This window comes from Cottoperca gobio, chromosome 16 (genome assembly GCF_900634415.1).
Source record: "Cottoperca gobio chromosome 16, fCotGob3.1, whole genome shotgun sequence".
Taxonomy (NCBI): Eukaryota; Metazoa; Chordata; class Actinopteri; order Perciformes; family Bovichtidae; genus Cottoperca; species Cottoperca gobio.
This window is the reverse complement of record NC_041370.1, coordinates 1,486,496-1,503,732: the sequence shown is the minus strand read 5'-3', so window position 1 is coordinate 1,503,732 and position 17,237 is coordinate 1,486,496. Positions and strand designations below refer to the sequence as shown.

General features: G+C 45.4%; 2 protein-coding genes across 2 annotated transcripts in view; one reads left to right on the top strand and one right to left on the bottom strand.

Annotated features, from left to right (window-relative positions):
- The window catches only part of sh3bp5b (SH3-domain binding protein 5b (BTK-associated)), a 32,534-nt gene extending 19,129 nt beyond the window's left edge, over positions 1-13,405 (top strand). The window contains exons 4-9 of the mRNA XM_029451113.1: positions 6,383-6,547; positions 6,712-6,842; positions 8,141-8,183; positions 9,130-9,349; positions 11,746-12,108; positions 12,588-13,405. Coding sequence (XP_029306973.1) covers positions 6,383-6,547; positions 6,712-6,842; positions 8,141-8,183; positions 9,130-9,349; positions 11,746-12,108; positions 12,588-12,799 — 1,134 coding nt within the window. The 3' untranslated portion in view covers positions 12,800-13,405. The remainder of the gene's footprint in view (positions 1-6,382; positions 6,548-6,711; positions 6,843-8,140; positions 8,184-9,129; positions 9,350-11,745; positions 12,109-12,587) is intronic.
- Positions 13,406-13,613: 208 nt separating this feature from the next.
- Positions 13,614-17,237, bottom strand: part of capn7 (calpain 7) — a 22,882-nt gene continuing 19,258 nt past the window's right edge. The window contains exons 20-22 of the mRNA XM_029451112.1: positions 17,114-17,237; positions 16,862-16,954; positions 13,614-16,198 (exon numbers count right to left, since the gene is read on the bottom strand). The exon at positions 17,114-17,237 is cut by the window's right edge and continues 7 nt beyond it. Coding sequence (XP_029306972.1) covers positions 16,054-16,198; positions 16,862-16,954; positions 17,114-17,237 — 362 coding nt within the window. The 3' untranslated portion in view covers positions 13,614-16,053. The remainder of the gene's footprint in view (positions 16,199-16,861; positions 16,955-17,113) is intronic.

Sequence of the window (17,237 nt, the reverse complement as noted above, 5' to 3'; positions counted from 1 at the left end):
ATCACTGTTAAAAGGCTAAAGTAAAGAGATATAAAATATCACCATTAAAAGGCTAAAATGAAAAGATATCAAATATCACTATTAAAGGCTAAAGTAAAGAGATATAAAATATCACCATTAAAAGGCTAAAATGAAAAGATATAAAATATCACTATTAAAAGGCTAAAGTAAAGAGATATAAAATATCACTATTAAAAGGCTAAAGTAAAGAGATATAAAATATCACCATTAAAAGGCTAAAGTAAAGAGATATAAAATATCACTATTAAAAGGCTAAAGTAAAGAGATATAAAATATCACTATTAAAAGGCTAAAGTAAAAAGATATGTTTTTAGCTTACTTTTGAAGATATTGAGCGAGCTTGCCTCCCTAATGTCTGCAGGTAAAGTGTTCCATAGCTTTGGTGCATAATTGCTAAAGGCTGCATCCCCAATTTTCTTTTGGATATTTCTGGGAACATTTAATAAACCAGTAGTGGATGATTGTAATGTTGTAATGTGGGGGCACATAGTTGATTAGAGAGTTGGCAGTGTAACTTGGTGCGGTTCCGTTTAGGGCTTTGTATACAAGAAGGAGGACCTTAAAGTAAATTCTAAAAGTTACTGGTGTAGAGCAGCTAACACTGGACTGATGCGGTCTCTCCTCTTGGTTCTAGTCAGCAGCCTCGCTGCAGCATTTTGGATGAGCTGTCCAGTGTCTGTGATTGGTGCTCAGCGCTGGCAGCCGGTTGTGATGGTGTCTCCTGATCTAACTAACACGTGTGCTGTAGTGTTTGTCAGCAGACAGTTTGAGTTATTCGTGAGTGAGGATTTTTTTTTAAACGTAGTTACAATGTGAAGAAACAGAATAACAGTAATCTGCAAATAGTTTGCAATAAAACACTAAATAAACAAATATAGAAATAAGCAACAAGAACTTCCTGGTGAATATTCAGTAGTTCGGTCAAATAAGAAATGCGTAATTCACTTTTTAATTAATATTTAATTGTATTAGTTGATTTTCCTCCTGCTGTAGAATGTCACATGATTTAATTTGGCTTCTTCTTAAATGCTGTTCCCTCTGTAATATTAATATTCTTCCAATGAGGCTGAAATAAAGATTTTTGTATTTTCTAGCTTCTTCTTCTATTTAAATATTATGACAGGAATAGTTAAGCATTGATGAGCAGAGTGGAGATCAGGATTGCTAAAGTGACATCACTCTTCTTCCATTCTTCTATCTCAGTTAACAAAAGGATATTTTTTCAGTTTCAAGGCGCTCGTGAATAATTGAATCTCCTGTACAGACAAATTGCCGTTTCTCCCCGAGACAGAGCGAGCGACAGAGAGGGAGGGAGGTGTCTGAAGTTCTGCATTGCTCACACATCAGCTTGCCTCTGGAGGATGGTCTGTCTGAAAATGTCATGGGCTGCACGCAGAGTGATTAAAATATGAAGTAGCCGAGCAAATGAGAGGAAGAAAGAGGGAGAGCGATGATGCTAAAAAGAGAGGGGAAGTTTAAGCAAGAAATGGAGGGATAGAGATGTACGGTGAGGCAGACAGACAGAAATGTGGCGAGCTAAAGAGATTAAGTGGGAGACAGAAAGTGACAGAAGAAGGGAGAGAGAATGTGATGGAGGGAGAGATGGAGATGGATGGAAGGTGACGGGTGGATAAAGATAGACACGGAGGGGGAGAACAAGTGGGAGAGATACTGATGGAAAGAGAAGTGAGCAGAACAACTGTTGGATGGACAGAGAGGAAGGAAAGAGACTTGAGTCTTTTTTTGTGATGAAGCCTGAAGTGATGTCACCTTTCTGGACGCTATTCAAACCGAAGAGAAGTAGAGGAGCACGATGTAGAGACGCTGCTCATACTTTAGTGTGTTTGCTGCTGTTGTCCATAGTTTGAGGCAGTTTGGGGGACATTACTGTAGTAACACAGAGGACGGGGGACACAGAGGACAGGAACACAGAGGACAGGGGACATTACTGTAGTAACACAGAGGACAGGAACACAGAGGACAGGAACACAGAGGACAGTAACACAGAGGACAGTAACACAGAGGACAGTAACACAGAGGACAGTAACACAGAGGACAGGAACACAGAGGACAGGAACACAGAGGACAGTAACACAGAGGACAGGAACACAGAGGACAGTAACACAGAGGACAGTAACACAGAGGACAGGAACACAGAGGACAGTAACACAGAGGACAGGAAACACAGAGGACAGTAACACAGAGGACAGTAACACAGAGGACAGGAACACAGAGGACAGGAACACAGAGGACAGTAACACAGAGGACAGTAACACAGAGGACAGGAACACAGAGGACAGGAACACAGAGGACAGTAACACAGAGGACAGTAACACAGAGGACAGGAACACAGAGGACAGTAACACAGAGGACAGTAACACAGAGGACAGTAACACAGAGGACAGGAACACAGAGGACAGTAACACAGAGGACAGTAACACAGAGGACAGGAACACAGAGGACAGTAACACAGAGGACAGGAACACAGAGGACAGTAACACAGAGGACAGTAACACAGAGGACAGGAACACAGAGGACAGTAACACAGAGGACAGTAACACAGAGGACAGTAACACAGAGGACAGGAACACAGAGGACAGTAACACAGAGGACAGTAACACAGAGGACAGGAACACAGAGGACAGTAACAGTATGTACAGTAACAACAGAGACGTACACGAGGACGAACACAGAGGACAGGAACACAGAGGACAGGGACATTAATGAGAGTAACACAGAGGACAGTAACACAGAGGACAGGAACACAGAGGACTGGGGACATTACTGGTAGTAACACAGAGGACAGTAACACGAGGACAGTAACACAAGAGGACAGGGGACATTACTGTAGTAACACAGAGGACAGTAACACAGAGGACAGTAACACAGAGGAAGGGGAACATTACTGTAGTAACACAGAGGACAGTAACACAGAGGACAGTAACACAAGGACAGTAACACAGAGGACAGGAACACAGAGGACAGGAACACAGAGGACAGGAACACAGAGGACAGTAACACAGAGGACAGGAACACAGAGGGACAGGAACACAGAGGACAGTAACACAGAGGACAGTAACACAGAGGACAGTAACACAGAGGACAGTAACACAAGGGACAGTAACACGAGGACGGAACACAGAGGAACAGGACACAGAGGACAGTAACACAGAGGACAGGAACACAGAGGACAGGAACACAGAGGACAGGACCACAGAGGAACAGGAACACAGAGGACAGGAACACAGAGGACAGGAACACAGAGGACATAACACAGAGGACAGGACACAGAGGACAGAACACAGGACAGGACAGGAACAACAGAGAACAGTAACACAGAGGACAGTAACACAGAGGACAGGAAACCACAGAGGACAGGGGACATTACTGTAGTAACACAGAGGACAGTAACACAGAGGACACAGTAAACCACAGAGGACAGGAACACAACAGTAGTAACAACAGAGGACAGTAACACAGAGGACAGTAACACAGAGGACAGGGGACATTACTGTAGTAACACAGAGGACAGTAACACAGAGGACAGTAACACAGAGGACAGGGGACATTACTGTAGTAACACAGAGGACAGTAACACAGAGGACAGTAACACAGAGGACAGGGGACATTACTGTAGTAACACAGAGGACAGTAACACAGAGGACAGTAACACAGAGGACAGGAACACAGAGGACAGGAACACAGAGGACAGGAACACAGAGGACAGGAACACAGAGGACAGTAACACAGAGGACAGGAACACAGAGGACAGTAACACAGAGGACAGGAACACAGAGGACAGGAACACAGAGGACAGTAACACAGAGGACAGGAACACAGAGGACAGTAACACAGAGGACAGGAACACAGAGGACAGGAACACAGAGGACAGTAACACAGAGGACAGTAACACAGAGGACAGGAACACAGAGGACAGTAACACAGAGGACAGGAACACAGAGGACGGGGGACATTACTGTAGTAACACAGAGGACAGGAACACAGAGGACAGGAACACAGAGGACAGTAACACAGAGGACAGTAACACAGAGGACAGTAACACAGAGGACAGGAACACAGAGGACAGGAACACAGAGGACAGTAACACAGAGGACAGTAACACAGAGGACAGGAACACAGAGGACAGTAACACAGAGGACAGGAACACAGAGGACTGGGGACATTACTGTAGTAACACAGAGGACAGTAACACAGAGGACAGTAACACAGAGGACAGGGGACATTACTGTAGTAACACAGAGGACAGTAACACAGAGGACAGGGGACATTACTGTAGTAACACAGAGGACAGTAACACAGAGGACAGTAACACAGAGGACAGGGGACATTACTGTAGTAACACAGAGGACAGTAACACAGAGGACAGTAACACAGAGGACAGTAACACAGAGGACAGGAACACAGAGGACAGGAACACAGAGGACAGTAACACAGAGGACAGGAACACAGAGGACGGGGGACATTACTGTAGTAACACAGAGGACAGGAACACAGAGGACAGGAACACAGAGGACAGTAACACAGAGGACAGTAACACAGAGGACAGTAACACAGAGGACAGGAACACAGAGGACAGTAACACAGAGGACGGGGGACATTACTGTAGTAACACAGAGGACAGGACACAGAGGACAGGAACACAGAGGACAGGAACACAGAGGACAGTAACACAGAGGACAGGAACACAGAGGACGGGGGGACATTACTGTAGTAACACAGAGGACAGGAACACAGAGGACAGGAACACAGAGGACAGGAACACAGAGGACGGGGGACATTACTGTAGTAACACAGAGGACAGTAACACAGAGGACAGGAACACAGAGGACGGGGGACATTACTGTAGTAACACAGAGGACAGGAACACAGAGGACAGGAACACAGAGGACAGTAACACAGAGGACAGGAACACAGAGGACAGGAACACAGAGGACAGGAACACGAACACAGAGGACAGGAACACAGAGGACAGGAACACAGAGGACAGGAACACAGAGGACGGGGGACATTACTGTAGTAACACACAGCTCTCTGTAGTTCTCCGGCAGCACATGCTTTCAGGCAGCGTGGAATACAAAGCCGAACACAGGACGACAACAAGGCGAAGGTTGTTTGCGTCTTGCTGTGCTGGCATGTTGACGACCACGATAACGACATTACAGCGAGCATGTGGTGTCAGAGCGTCTGCAGAGGGGGACAGACTCTGGATCTGTGTTTTTATAAACATTCAGTGTACTTAAAGCTCATGTTGCTGTGGCTTTATAATGTAAATAAAACAGAACACAAGTAATAATTCAGTAAAAATGTGATGTTGACGAAAAACGCTTATACACCGATAATGACTTTCTAATAAAAAGAACATATTCTAATGTAACTCCGTCATGCAGACCTGTTATGACGCCCCTGCCTCTGTGCATCTCTTCCTCACAGACTGTGCAGCTGAAGTGAGCGTCGTGTGCAGAGCGTTACGGCTCCTCTAGGTTTTATTGGCCTGCAGCGTTTTGCACTGAGCTCCTGTGTTCAGGCGGAGCTGACTGATAACTGACACTGTCTGTCTTCATCTTTTTACACTCACTTCATCCATCATGTCTCCTGTGCAGACAAACACTTCGTACATTAACACAGAGGGTCGGGCCGTGTGATGATCTACTGCACGATGTAAGAAATGAGCCGTCTATTCCTTTATTATCTCTAATAATACATGAGCGTGCTTTATTGTGACATTGACTCTACAGGATTAAATACTTTTATTTGTCATAAATGTAATACACGTAAAGAGCCAAACAGACATCCCTATCTAGTTATCATTTACTCGTTTGACAGAAAATGATTAGCAATTATTTTGGTAATAGATTAATCGATTTTTACAAAACGGCAGAAAAATAAGGGGACAGAAACCATGTTTAACATAAAAAGTACTTCTGTATTCTACTAAAGCCCTCTGTGGATGACAAGTGCTTATTGTGTGCAGTCTGAATAAGAGAAGAGGCGTGTGGGAGTGAATGTGCAGCTGATGTGTGCAGATGTTTTGTTATTAAAGCTGAATCTGCTCCATAAAGAGCGTTTGGAAGTGGTTCCTCCTCTGCACCATGAAGAAGATGGAGAGAGAAAGCTAACACACACTGAACTGTGCATACTGTAGATCTGTAAAAGAGGCTTAATGGAGACGATGTGTTGATGTATGAATAAAAGTTGCTCCAGGTAACCTTACGCATGCATGACCCAGAATGAGTTTAAATAAAACTGTTGCATGGAGAGAAAGCTGCGGTGTGACTCTTCACACCAGAGGGGTCCATGATGCTGAACCTTGATGATGGAGGATTTCTCTGTCTGTGTTCAGGCCCAGCTTGAGGCCCAGAAGGCCACGCAGGACTTCCAGAGAGCCACTGAGGTCCTGCGGGCGGCGAAGGAGACCATCTCCCTGGCTGAGCAGCGCCTCCTGGAGGAGGACAACCGGCAGTTTGACTCCGCCTGGCAGGAGATGCTGAACCACGCCACCCAGCGGGTGAGGGGGGGGGACATTTAATATGTATTATATTCAGTTCTTATATTTTGTGCCATTTTATTGTTTGCTTTATTCAAAATGTTCACAAAATGCGACGGTAGTTGATGGAGCACTTTATTCAACCTCAGCGGGGGGGGCTGACGGTGAGTTCTGATTGGTTACAGGTGATGGAGGCGGAGCACACCAAGACGAGAAGCGAGCTGGCGCACAAGGAGACGGCGGCCAAATATACGTCAGCAATCGGCCGCATGAAGCAGCTGGAGAAAAAACTCAAACGCACCATCAACAAGTCAAAGTAAGAATCTGCGGGGCAGGCGCAGTGTGTCATCGTGTCCGGGGCTGAACTGAAGCTGTTGTGTGTATTTAGTCATAGCAGGATCATCAGCTCTGGTTTCTCTCCTGGATCTGTGTCACAGCGAGCTGCACAACGGCCTGCAGCTGATGATCAGCATGACGTCATCTCTTGCAGCTCTCTACTGTCACTACCGACTCTGGAGGAGCGTGAAGCCAGCTGCTCATGTTTCCTGTGACTTTTATATAAAGCAGGTTGCTCTTCTCTATTCAGCTGAACGTGTCTCCTCTCTGAAGCTCTCGGTCGTAACCACCTCCACCTGCTGCGCTGCTTATAAACAGTCCGGTGTTAAAGGGGAAGTCTGGCGCCGCTGCGGTGTCACAAGTTTAAGGAAATGATTTGTCTGCCAGACCTGAACCTCAGAATCAGTAATGCTCCAGGTGACATCTTTTCAGATAGAAATATAGTGAATAAAAAGTCCCGCTCCTCTAGTTCTCATCGACTCAACATTTCTGTACAACTCTGAGCTGATTCTGAGGATTGTAAATAGTAAATGTCAACATTTCACTGTTGACGTTCACTGAGAAACACATGTTTGTTCTTTAAAACCTTCTTCAACAAAGCTGTCACTGACTGAAACTCACATCTTGTAGATAATTCAAATCAATCAACAGTTTAGAGTAAATGTATGAGCCCCGGTACCTTCAGCTGATGAAGGTCCAGCACTGAAGATGACCTCACATCTCACTCTCTGCTTTCTCATTAGCACACTGACAGGAAAGACCTTCGAAGTGCATTTCCCTGTTGAGTGCGAGTGTGTTTGAAGCTCAGTGTGTCGGCCTCCTGCTGTGATGCTTCCCAGAGGCTGAAGTGCAGCTCAGGCCACATACAGAGAATGCCTTGTTGACAGTGATGCATGAAGAAGAACTCTAATTTCATTTATTTCCCTTTTTATAGTTAATGTTCTTGCAGTTTCAGAACTTTAATCTCTAAAACTCCATTCTGTAGTTGTGACGTATAAGTATATAAAACTGAACCACCAGGTGTTTCACTGCGTTGTGTTTCTGCACCAGCTGTGTGTTTCCTCAGCAGTGTGTTAATCCCTTCTGCATCCTTCGCTCATCCAACATCGCGGCCCCCTTCATCTCCCTCTCCTCCTCCGGGTTTCCATGGTGACGGTGTGGGTGCTGCTCATTTTCTGGGTTACTCTGTATTTTTCCCCTCTGATCTAATCGTCTCCTCTCTCTCATGACCTCCTCCTCCTCCTCCTCCTCCTCCTCCTCCTCCCTGTTCCTCCGCAGGCCCTACTTTGAGATGAAGGCGAAGTTCTACCTGCAGCTGGAGGTACGTGACGGCTGCTCAGCTGTGTTTTACTTCCCCTCTCGACCCCGTTCATCACCTTTGAAGGTTACGAAGGACGATGTTCTCTCTCGATCAACGGTTGAATACCTTGAACCTGTGGACTCTCCCGTCACAGTGCAGTGTCGTGTCATTGAGTCGATGTGCTTTCGGCTGTGAGCAGATTGTTTTTCTAAGACTCGAGCACAAAGAGCACCGACGCTGTTCACGTCAGTGCAGCGCAGCTCAGTTTGTCTAATTAACAAAGACAGCGTTGCTTAAATTTTGGCCTCCAGGCCTGTTTTCATATGGACTTGAAAGAAAGCTCTTTATTTCACCCTCAGTCGGCCGTCGTCGTCTTGGGTTTGCAGAAGATTCCAAAAGATGTCGAAACATCAAAATATCTCTGCAGAACAATCTCTCTTCTGCTGATGTAGTTTCAATATGTTCCAACATCAGAGCTTAATACACTCGTTCTCTGGGGAAACTCTGCAAGTGAAGATGGCTGTAGTATCAGCATATAGATCATAGATCATATAGATCATATAGATCATATAGATCATATAGATCATATAGATCATATAGATCATATAGATCATATATATCATATAGATCATATAGATCATATAGATCATATAGATCATATATATCATATATATCATATAGATCATATAGATCATGTGTTTTAAATGAGTCGGAATATTATAAGATTTTCACACACGGACAGAAATATGTATGCACATCATTCTTGCCGCGCATGAATCTGTTTTATGAATCTCAATGATTTTGGATCATGTGGGCGCACGAGCCTCATCTGCACCCGCACAGATACACACTCTCTAGTTTGCGTAGTGATACTGTTGATGCCCGATCACAGACGGTGTGTGTGTGTGTGTGTGTGCGCGCTGTTGTCTGTCCGTGACCTTCATCACCGCTCTCCTCTCTCCTCCAGAACCTGAAGAAGAACGTGGACGAGCGGCAGGCCAAGCTGTCTCAGGCCAAAGGCGAGTACAAGACTGCCCTCAGGAACCTGGAGATGATCTCCGACGAGATCCACGAGCGGCGGCGGAGCTCCGCCATGGGCCCCCGGGGCCGCGGCGTGGGGGCCGAGGGCGACAGTGTTTCCGGGGACGACATCTCCAACTTCAAGATGGAGTCGGATGGAATATCCAGTGAGTTCAGAGAACTGCACAAACACACAACAACACACACTAACGTCTGGCTTTTGTCTTTAGTGGCAAACGTTTCAATCTGCAGTCGTCTCGTGCAAACCGTCACCCCGGTGAACACGCTAAGTTTCGCCACTTTTCCGGCACGTTTGAGTGAATATAATCAATTTATTAGCTCCTCTCAAAGCCTCCAGACTCCAGTGACAGAAACTGTTTCTTTCCTCGCTGATCGCCGTAAACCACAACAACAACTCTGGTTTGAGAGACTAAATAAGTAACAGATATTAAAATAAGTTACTAACCTGGCCGGCTCGTTCCGTAATCGTAATCCAACCAGAAAGAAAACATATCTCTAACCATATTTTCGCAGGTTTAACGTGAGAGTAAGAGAGAGAGTCTGAGAGAGAGAGAGAGAGTCTTAGAGTCTGAGAGAGAGAGTCTGAGAGAGACTGAGAGTCTGAGAGAGAGAGAGAGTCTTAGAGTCTGAGAGAGAGAGTCTGAGAGAGACTGAGAGTCTGAGAGAGAGAGAGAGAGTCTTAGAGTCTGAGAGAGAGAGTCTGAGAGAGAGAGACTGAGAGTCTGAGAGAGAGAGAGTTTGAGAGCGAGAGAGAGTCTGAGAGCGAGAGAGAGTCTGAGAGAGAGACTGAGAGAGAGAGACTGAGAGTCTGAGAGAGAGTGAGAGTCTGAGAGAGAGAGAGAGAGTCTGAGAGAGAGAGAGAGAGTCTGAGAGAGAGAGACTGAGAGTCTGAGAGAGAGAGTGAGAGTCTGAGAGAGTGAGAGTCTGAGAGAGAGAGAGAGTCTGAGAGAGAGACTGAGAGTCTGAGAGAGAGAGAGTCTGAGAGAGAGAGTCTGAGAGAGAGAGAGTGAGAGTCTGAGAGAGTGAGAGTCTGAGAGAGAGAGAGTCTGAGAGAGAGAGACTGAGAGTCTGAGAGAGAGAGTGAGAGTCTGAGAGAGTGAGAGTCTGAGAGGAGAGAGTCTGAAGAAGAGAGAGAGAGAGCGAGAGAGAGTTGAGAGCGAGAGAGAGTCTGAGAGTGAGAGTCTGAGAGAGTGAGAGTCTGAGAGAGAGTCTGAGAGAGAGAGACTGAGAGTCTGAGAGAGAGAGTGGAGAGTCTGAGAGTCAGAGAGAGAGAGTCAGAGAGGAGAGTTAGAGAGTCTGAGAGAGAGAGAGAGAGAGTCTTAGAGTCTAAGAGAGAGTCAGAGAGAGAGAGAGAGAGAGAGAGACAGAGAGAGAGAGACAGAGAGAGAGAGAGACAGAGACAGAGAGAGTCTGAGAGAGAGAGAGGAGTCAGAGAGAGAGAGGTCAGAGAGAGAGAGAGAGTCAGAGAGAGAGAGAGAGAGTCAGAGAGAGAGAGAGAGTCAGAGAGAGAGAGAGAAGGGAAGATAGAGAGTCTGAGAGAGAGAGAGAGGTCTAAGAGAGGAGAGAGTCTAAGAGTGAGAGAGTCAGAGAGAGAGAGAGAGAGAGAGACAGAGAGAGAGAGAGAGAGAGAGAGAGAGAGAGAGAGAGAGAGAGAGAGAGAGAGAGACAGAGAGAGTCTGAGAGAGAGAGAGATAGAGAGAGTCAGAGAGAGAGAGAGAGAGAGTCAGAGAGAGAGAGAGAGTCTGAGAGAGAGAGAGAGAGAGTCTTAGAGTCTAAGAGAGAGAGAGAGTCAGAGAGAGAGAGAGAGACAGAGAGGAGAGAGACAGAGAGAGAGAGAGAACAGAGAGAGTCTGAGAGAGAGAGACAGAGAGAGTCTGAGAGAGAGAGAGAGAGGAGAGAGTCAGAGAGAGAGAGAGTCAGAGAGAGAGAGAGAGTCAGAGAGAGAGAGAGAGTCTGAGAGAGAGAGAGAGTCTGAGAGAGAGAGAGAGTCTGAAGAGAGAGAGAGAGAGAGAGTCAGAGAGAGAGAGAGAGTCTAAGAGAGAGAGAGTCAGAGAGAGAGAGAGAGAGACAGAGAGACAGAGAGAGAGAGAGAGAGAGTCTAATCCCTGAAACATCAGCAGTTTGATGGCACACGCCCCAATTAGAAAAATAAATAAGACAAACATGTAACTCCTGGGAGTGATGTGTTTCTTTGTGTATCTGTGTTTGCACACACACTTGTTGTTTCTTCTCCACGTCTGTCCCTCATCCCTCACTTCTCTTCTTCTCCTTTCTGCCTCTGTTCACTCGTCCTTTTCTCATTTGTTCCTCTTCTCCTCTCATCATCTGTACTTTCTTGCCCTCCCTTTCTCTACTGTCCTCCACTCGGTTCCTTCTCTTTTCCTACACTGTCCATCCTCCCTCGTTACCCACCTCTTCTCCTTCCTCCCCTTCTTCCTTACTCTTTGGCACCTTCTTGCTGTTTGTCTCCCTTTTTTTTGTCCCATCACAATTGATCTCCTTTTTTTCTCCTGTCTTTCCTCATCCCTCCCTCCTCCTTCAGTGGCGTCTGAGTGTTTCGATGACGAGGCTTGTGGCGGCAGCATCATGTCGGAGGAAGACTCTGAGACTCGCTCCACCTGCAGCGTGGGTTCTTCTCCCAGAAGCCCTCAGGAGCTCCTGTCACCCTGCACCTTCATCAGCTCCTCCTCCTCATCCTCCTGCACGTCCTCCTCCGCCTCTCCATCACCTACTCCCTCCTCCTCTTCCTCCTCCTCCTCTTCCTCCCCGTCTAATATGTCCAGGCCCTGCAGTCTGGACCTTCCCAGCACCGTGTCGCTGTCCGACTTCGGGCTCATCTCGCCGGTGCTCGGGCCTCGCAGCGAGTGCAGCGGGGCGTCGTCACCAGAATGCGACATGGAGAGAGGTGGGTGATGGGAGAGTGTGTGTGTGTGTGTGTGTGCGTGTGTGTGTGTGTGTGTGTGTGTGCACAACAGTTTTGTAGGTTTGTGTAGGTTTCATCCAACAGCAGCATTTAAATGAAAACATGTGAAGCAGCTAAAACATCATCATAAATCTAGATTTAGGTAACACGACAAAAGCTTTCGTCCTGCCCGTCAGTTTCATATTTAATTTGGTGTTGAAGAAAGAAAAGATCTGCTCATGTTAACAGTAACGCAGACTGTCTGCAGGTCTTATGAGTATTACAAGTTGATGCATACTATGACTTTTTTATTGACCTTTTCTGCACGACATTTATATTTGTGATGTACTTTGTGTCTGCCTCTGACACGTCGTGTGATGAACTTGCTGTATTTGAGTTTTCGACATACATTATTCCTTTTCCAACTTTTATTCGACGTACTACACTATGACATTAATGGCCACCGTGCTCCTGTGCTGCAGGTGACCGGGCCGAAGGTGCAGAGGGGGATCTGGACAACGCTCCAGCCCCCAACAACAACAACAGCAGCAGCTCCACTTCCAGCACCAAGAAGAGCTTCAGCCTGGAGGCCCGCTTCAGCTTTCTGAACCTGCGTCGCCCCCGCGCCGACAAAAACACAGACAACTGTTCCCAGAAGGCCGGGCAGACTGCGGTCCTGGTCAAAGGAGTCTGAGTGGCTCATTCTGACCCAAACTCTGAAGTGAGCGGTTCGTAAGCTAGCTGCCACAACTGCAGTCAGAGACGTTGAATGTTATTGGTGGTGTAAATAGTTTCCTGTACATCTTTGCAGCGTTGATGCTCCTCCGGACTCTAATGCCTGAGGAAGTGTTGGTTGGACATTATTCATCTTATTATTTTTGTTGTTTTTCCACTAAAGCAAAAGAGCTGTCTGGAGTTTGACCTTTGACCTGGGGGTGACATTTAAGTGTTTATTTAATAAATAATTGGTATAACTGTTTATGTAAATTGAGAATTTATTACTGTTAAACGGCACAAACTGTAAATCATGCAGAGGTGATGTTAAAGGAATTAAAGTCACATGTTGAATAAATAATGTCTTAAACTGTTAAAACGCTTCTGTATTTAATATATGAATATGTTGTCGTTATGTTATGTACTGTACATGTTCAGGGTTAGGCATAATGACAACACTTTCAAGACTTTGTACGAACCCTGATACAATAAAAGATAAAGGAATTAATATCATTACTTGTTGACACTTTACAGGAGTTCTGAGTATAAAACCTGATGAATGTTTACGGCTCTATCAAAATAAAAGCCCCTCTGCTCCCAAATGAATAAAAACAAAGAGCACAGACAGAAGCAGAAATCATTCTGTGTTCAAAGTCTGAACACGTCGGTCGGACATTTAGTGCAAGTTCTGCAAACATTACATCATTCAAACGACAGGTGGCTGCAAGATTGCTGCATATTTAGGCGACTTGTTGCCCATTAAAAAGACATAACGGAATATGGGAACAGCGATATGGCATTAATAATGATTTATTATCAATTAACAAGTGCATAATTGACAGAAATGCTTGGCAATATAAATGTAAAGCTATATTTCACTCTGAATAGAACATTTCAAACAGCATTTAAAGTTCATTTACAGTCAGCTCTTAGTATCAATTATTAACAGTAATTATGAGTGAAAATTGTCCCCATGCTCCCTTTACTATGAACCAGGTGTATCACACACACAGAGTGCACATGTAATAATGTGCACTCTGTGTGTTGAGGATTTAAAAACAATCTTAATCTTATAAATGACATGATTGTAAAGCAGAAGCCAAAGCGGTGCACACTGCAGTGATGATAACTGAGTGCTCAAAATATTCAATGAAACATTTATCAACATTGTTTGAGTTGTTTAACCAGAAACTAAACTAAACATAACTGGTTCCATGTTGAGAAAGGAGATGCTGTGTTGATGGTCGGAGTGGAGATGTGACCTTGTGACGGCCTCTTTAACATTTTACAGGCTAAACAATCAGTTAAGTGAAATAAAAGCAAGCCTTGCTTGCAGACTGTTGTCTTTACATTCACTACAGCAGCTTACAGTTACGCATCTCGCTCCGTAAACACCGAAGACTTTGTGTGACGACGTGCAGCTTAGATTCAACACTGACAACCCTGTGTGGCACTGCAGGCAGATTCACTTCACCATTAACTCTTAATGCAGGAATTTGCAACTAAAGGGCATTGCAGAAGTGTCAGCTGACTTTAACGTGCTCACACCTCGACCTCCAGCCGGGTCTAACTCAGCAAAACCAGCACCGTGTGCCGAGGACTCGACTGCGACTGCAAAGCTTTGCTGGTGTTGCAGAGATAAGCAGCAACATGTGTCCTCGACCACGGTGAGATGAGACGCTTTCTGAGACCTTTTAACGTTTAAACTGCTTAAAAGCAAAGTGACATTATTTTCCATAAACTGTTTTTTGACAATAAACATAAGAAGTGATGACAAAGTGCAGCACATTAACAAAAAAGTAAACAGAGGATGTGTACTTGGCAAAACATTTACATCTTTAAACCTGTAGAAGATTGAGAGAGACAATACATTGACACACACACACACACACACATACAGGTTTACATGCCGACGTGAGGCCCGTCAGTGAAATCGGGCAGATCTTCCATCACTGAGCCGTCACATCCACAGACAACATAAAGAGACGTCATTCAACTGCTGCCATACTGGACTCCCTGTGGTGCTGCTCCTGAGAGAAAACCTTTGCGGTCATTTAAGGAAACTGACTTCCCTTCCACAGACTTTTACAAGTTTAGCTGCGACTCCGAACTATTTAACTGTAAGTCTGATCAGTAAAGTATTAAAGAAAGGACTGAGGCTTCACACTGCCAGTATCAACTTCTTCTCATGTTGATCTTGAATGTTTACATAACGAAGAGCAACCATAACCCCAACTTGTATTTCTTTGTGCTTTCTAGTTTATTATCTTATTTAATGTATGTATATCTTGGACCAGCTGTTACTCTTGCTTTCTGCAGAGAAGCAATAATGTGGCACATAGACACCGTTACACTGTTTCTGTTCGGCAGAGCCTTGTATGAATACACAGCTATCAAACCGGCTGTGATTGACAGCTGTCTCTCTCTTACTGAGACGTCATCAGGAACCCTATCTGACTTGGAAGGATGCATCACTTATTCGGCTGTCAATGCTCTAATTTTAAAAACGGGGAAACTGTTTCTTTATGGAGCTGGCTTTGTGCACAGGCTCATGTTAAATGTCAAAGCTGGAAGAACACTATTGTCTAAGATATTATTGTATGAAGTCGGATTAAGACTTCACACCACGAAAGAAAGACCGAAAGTGCCCAAAAGTTTGTGGACAGATGCTCTGCTGATTCTCTGAGGATCTTACTTTCCATGTGTGATGTAAACCCTAACACAAAACATTTGAGAGGATTCAACCAGCTGCAGGTAGTAAGAATGCCCTTCTGGACTGTTGAGGTTCTGATTGCAGCAAAAACAGAACCTGAAAATCATTGTTTTGCTTCCAGGCAGCCATGATGGTCATTTCTGGTGGCTGGTATTTATTTTAAGCCCGTTACTTCTCATCGTGTGATCACAGCTCATGAGATCTGTAGATACTGTATCTAGCTTTTTATGGCAAAAGGTGAACATGCGTTTTATTCTGTCCAACGCATTGATGGGTTTCATTCCATAGTGACTAATAATACATTCATTCACCATAATTGTGTGGTATCATCAAGCAAACATTGAAGTTCAAGTCCAAAATCTGTGCTCAGTGAAAGGTTCAGAAGCTGGGGGAGGGCTGCGACACATTCTTTGTGTTTTATTGAGGCCTTGACACCTCATAACATCCAAAGTACAGTTTCAGAAATATCCCATGATGCCCTTGCAAGTACCTCTCTCCCCATCCTCTCTACAGCTCCTTCTTCACTGGAGCTGGGAGACCTTGACGGGCGAAGTGCTGGCAAAGTCCAAGAAGAAGGGTCCTTCCTGTTTGGGCAGGAAGGTGGTGGGGATGACGTTGTAGAGGCCTGCGGGGACGTAGTCCGCCTCCATGTAGCAGAAGCCACACCTGGAGAAAGGGAGAGACCTTCAGGCTCTGCAGGATTGTCAGATTAGAGATTATCCCCATTTACAACGTCAATTTCTTTGACTGAATGTAGAGTTCTACAGTGACGAACAGCTGACAGCACGTATATAAAGACACGTTATCTCCAGAGCACGTGGTTGACCTCTGTGACCTCGTCACCGTGCTGTGATGTTATAGATCAGGGGTCACTGTAGTGAACTACAGAATCACCGCACTGCACCCCCCCCCTCCCCCTCCGTCGCACGAAGCAACGACAACCTAACCCTAATCCCCCTCCCTCGCACGGACCTCGCACGGCCCTTTGCTTGAGGAAGTGTTCTCAAACTGGACTTGTGAAATGTGAATAACTGGGTTATTTGGAATTATGAATTCCCTCGTTTAGGTTTCTCTCCAAGCATTTCAATTATTATTTGTTACAAATCAAATACAAAATCATTTTCCTGTCATTTTTGTAATGATGGTAAAGAACCAGGCTGGGAAGTTTGTGCGACTTCTCCAGCAGAGTTTCTAAGTCAGTCAGGGTGGAGTCCAGCAGACCCCAGTGACCTGAAGAAGACTGTGGACAGGTATATTCCACCTTAAATATTATATAATATACTGATCATTACAGCACCACAGTATTTGTGAACGTTAAAGCTGCTGTACCTGTAATCTCCACTAGTCTTTTTCTGGAAGGCAGCCGGGCCGGGATCCCCCACCATGGACACCGTCAGCATCTCAAAACCAACACTGTACTGCCTGCAGACAGAAAGCCAGAGACAGGAAGTGACCACCAGCTTCAACACAGATCTCTTCTTCAGTGCTGCGATAGAAACTTTGGGGAGGCAGCTTTAGCTTTTGGCCTGAAAAACGTTGAAGACCCCTGTCTTAGTCCATCCCTGATGTATGAAGCCTCACCTGGATCCTCGGAGCTCCACGAGCAACGGTCCCGGCCGCTCCATGTTGATCTGATAGATGGGGTTGTGTTTGTATGAATCCTTATTGTTCCCACACCCTCCAGCACTGGGCCCCTTCCACTGGC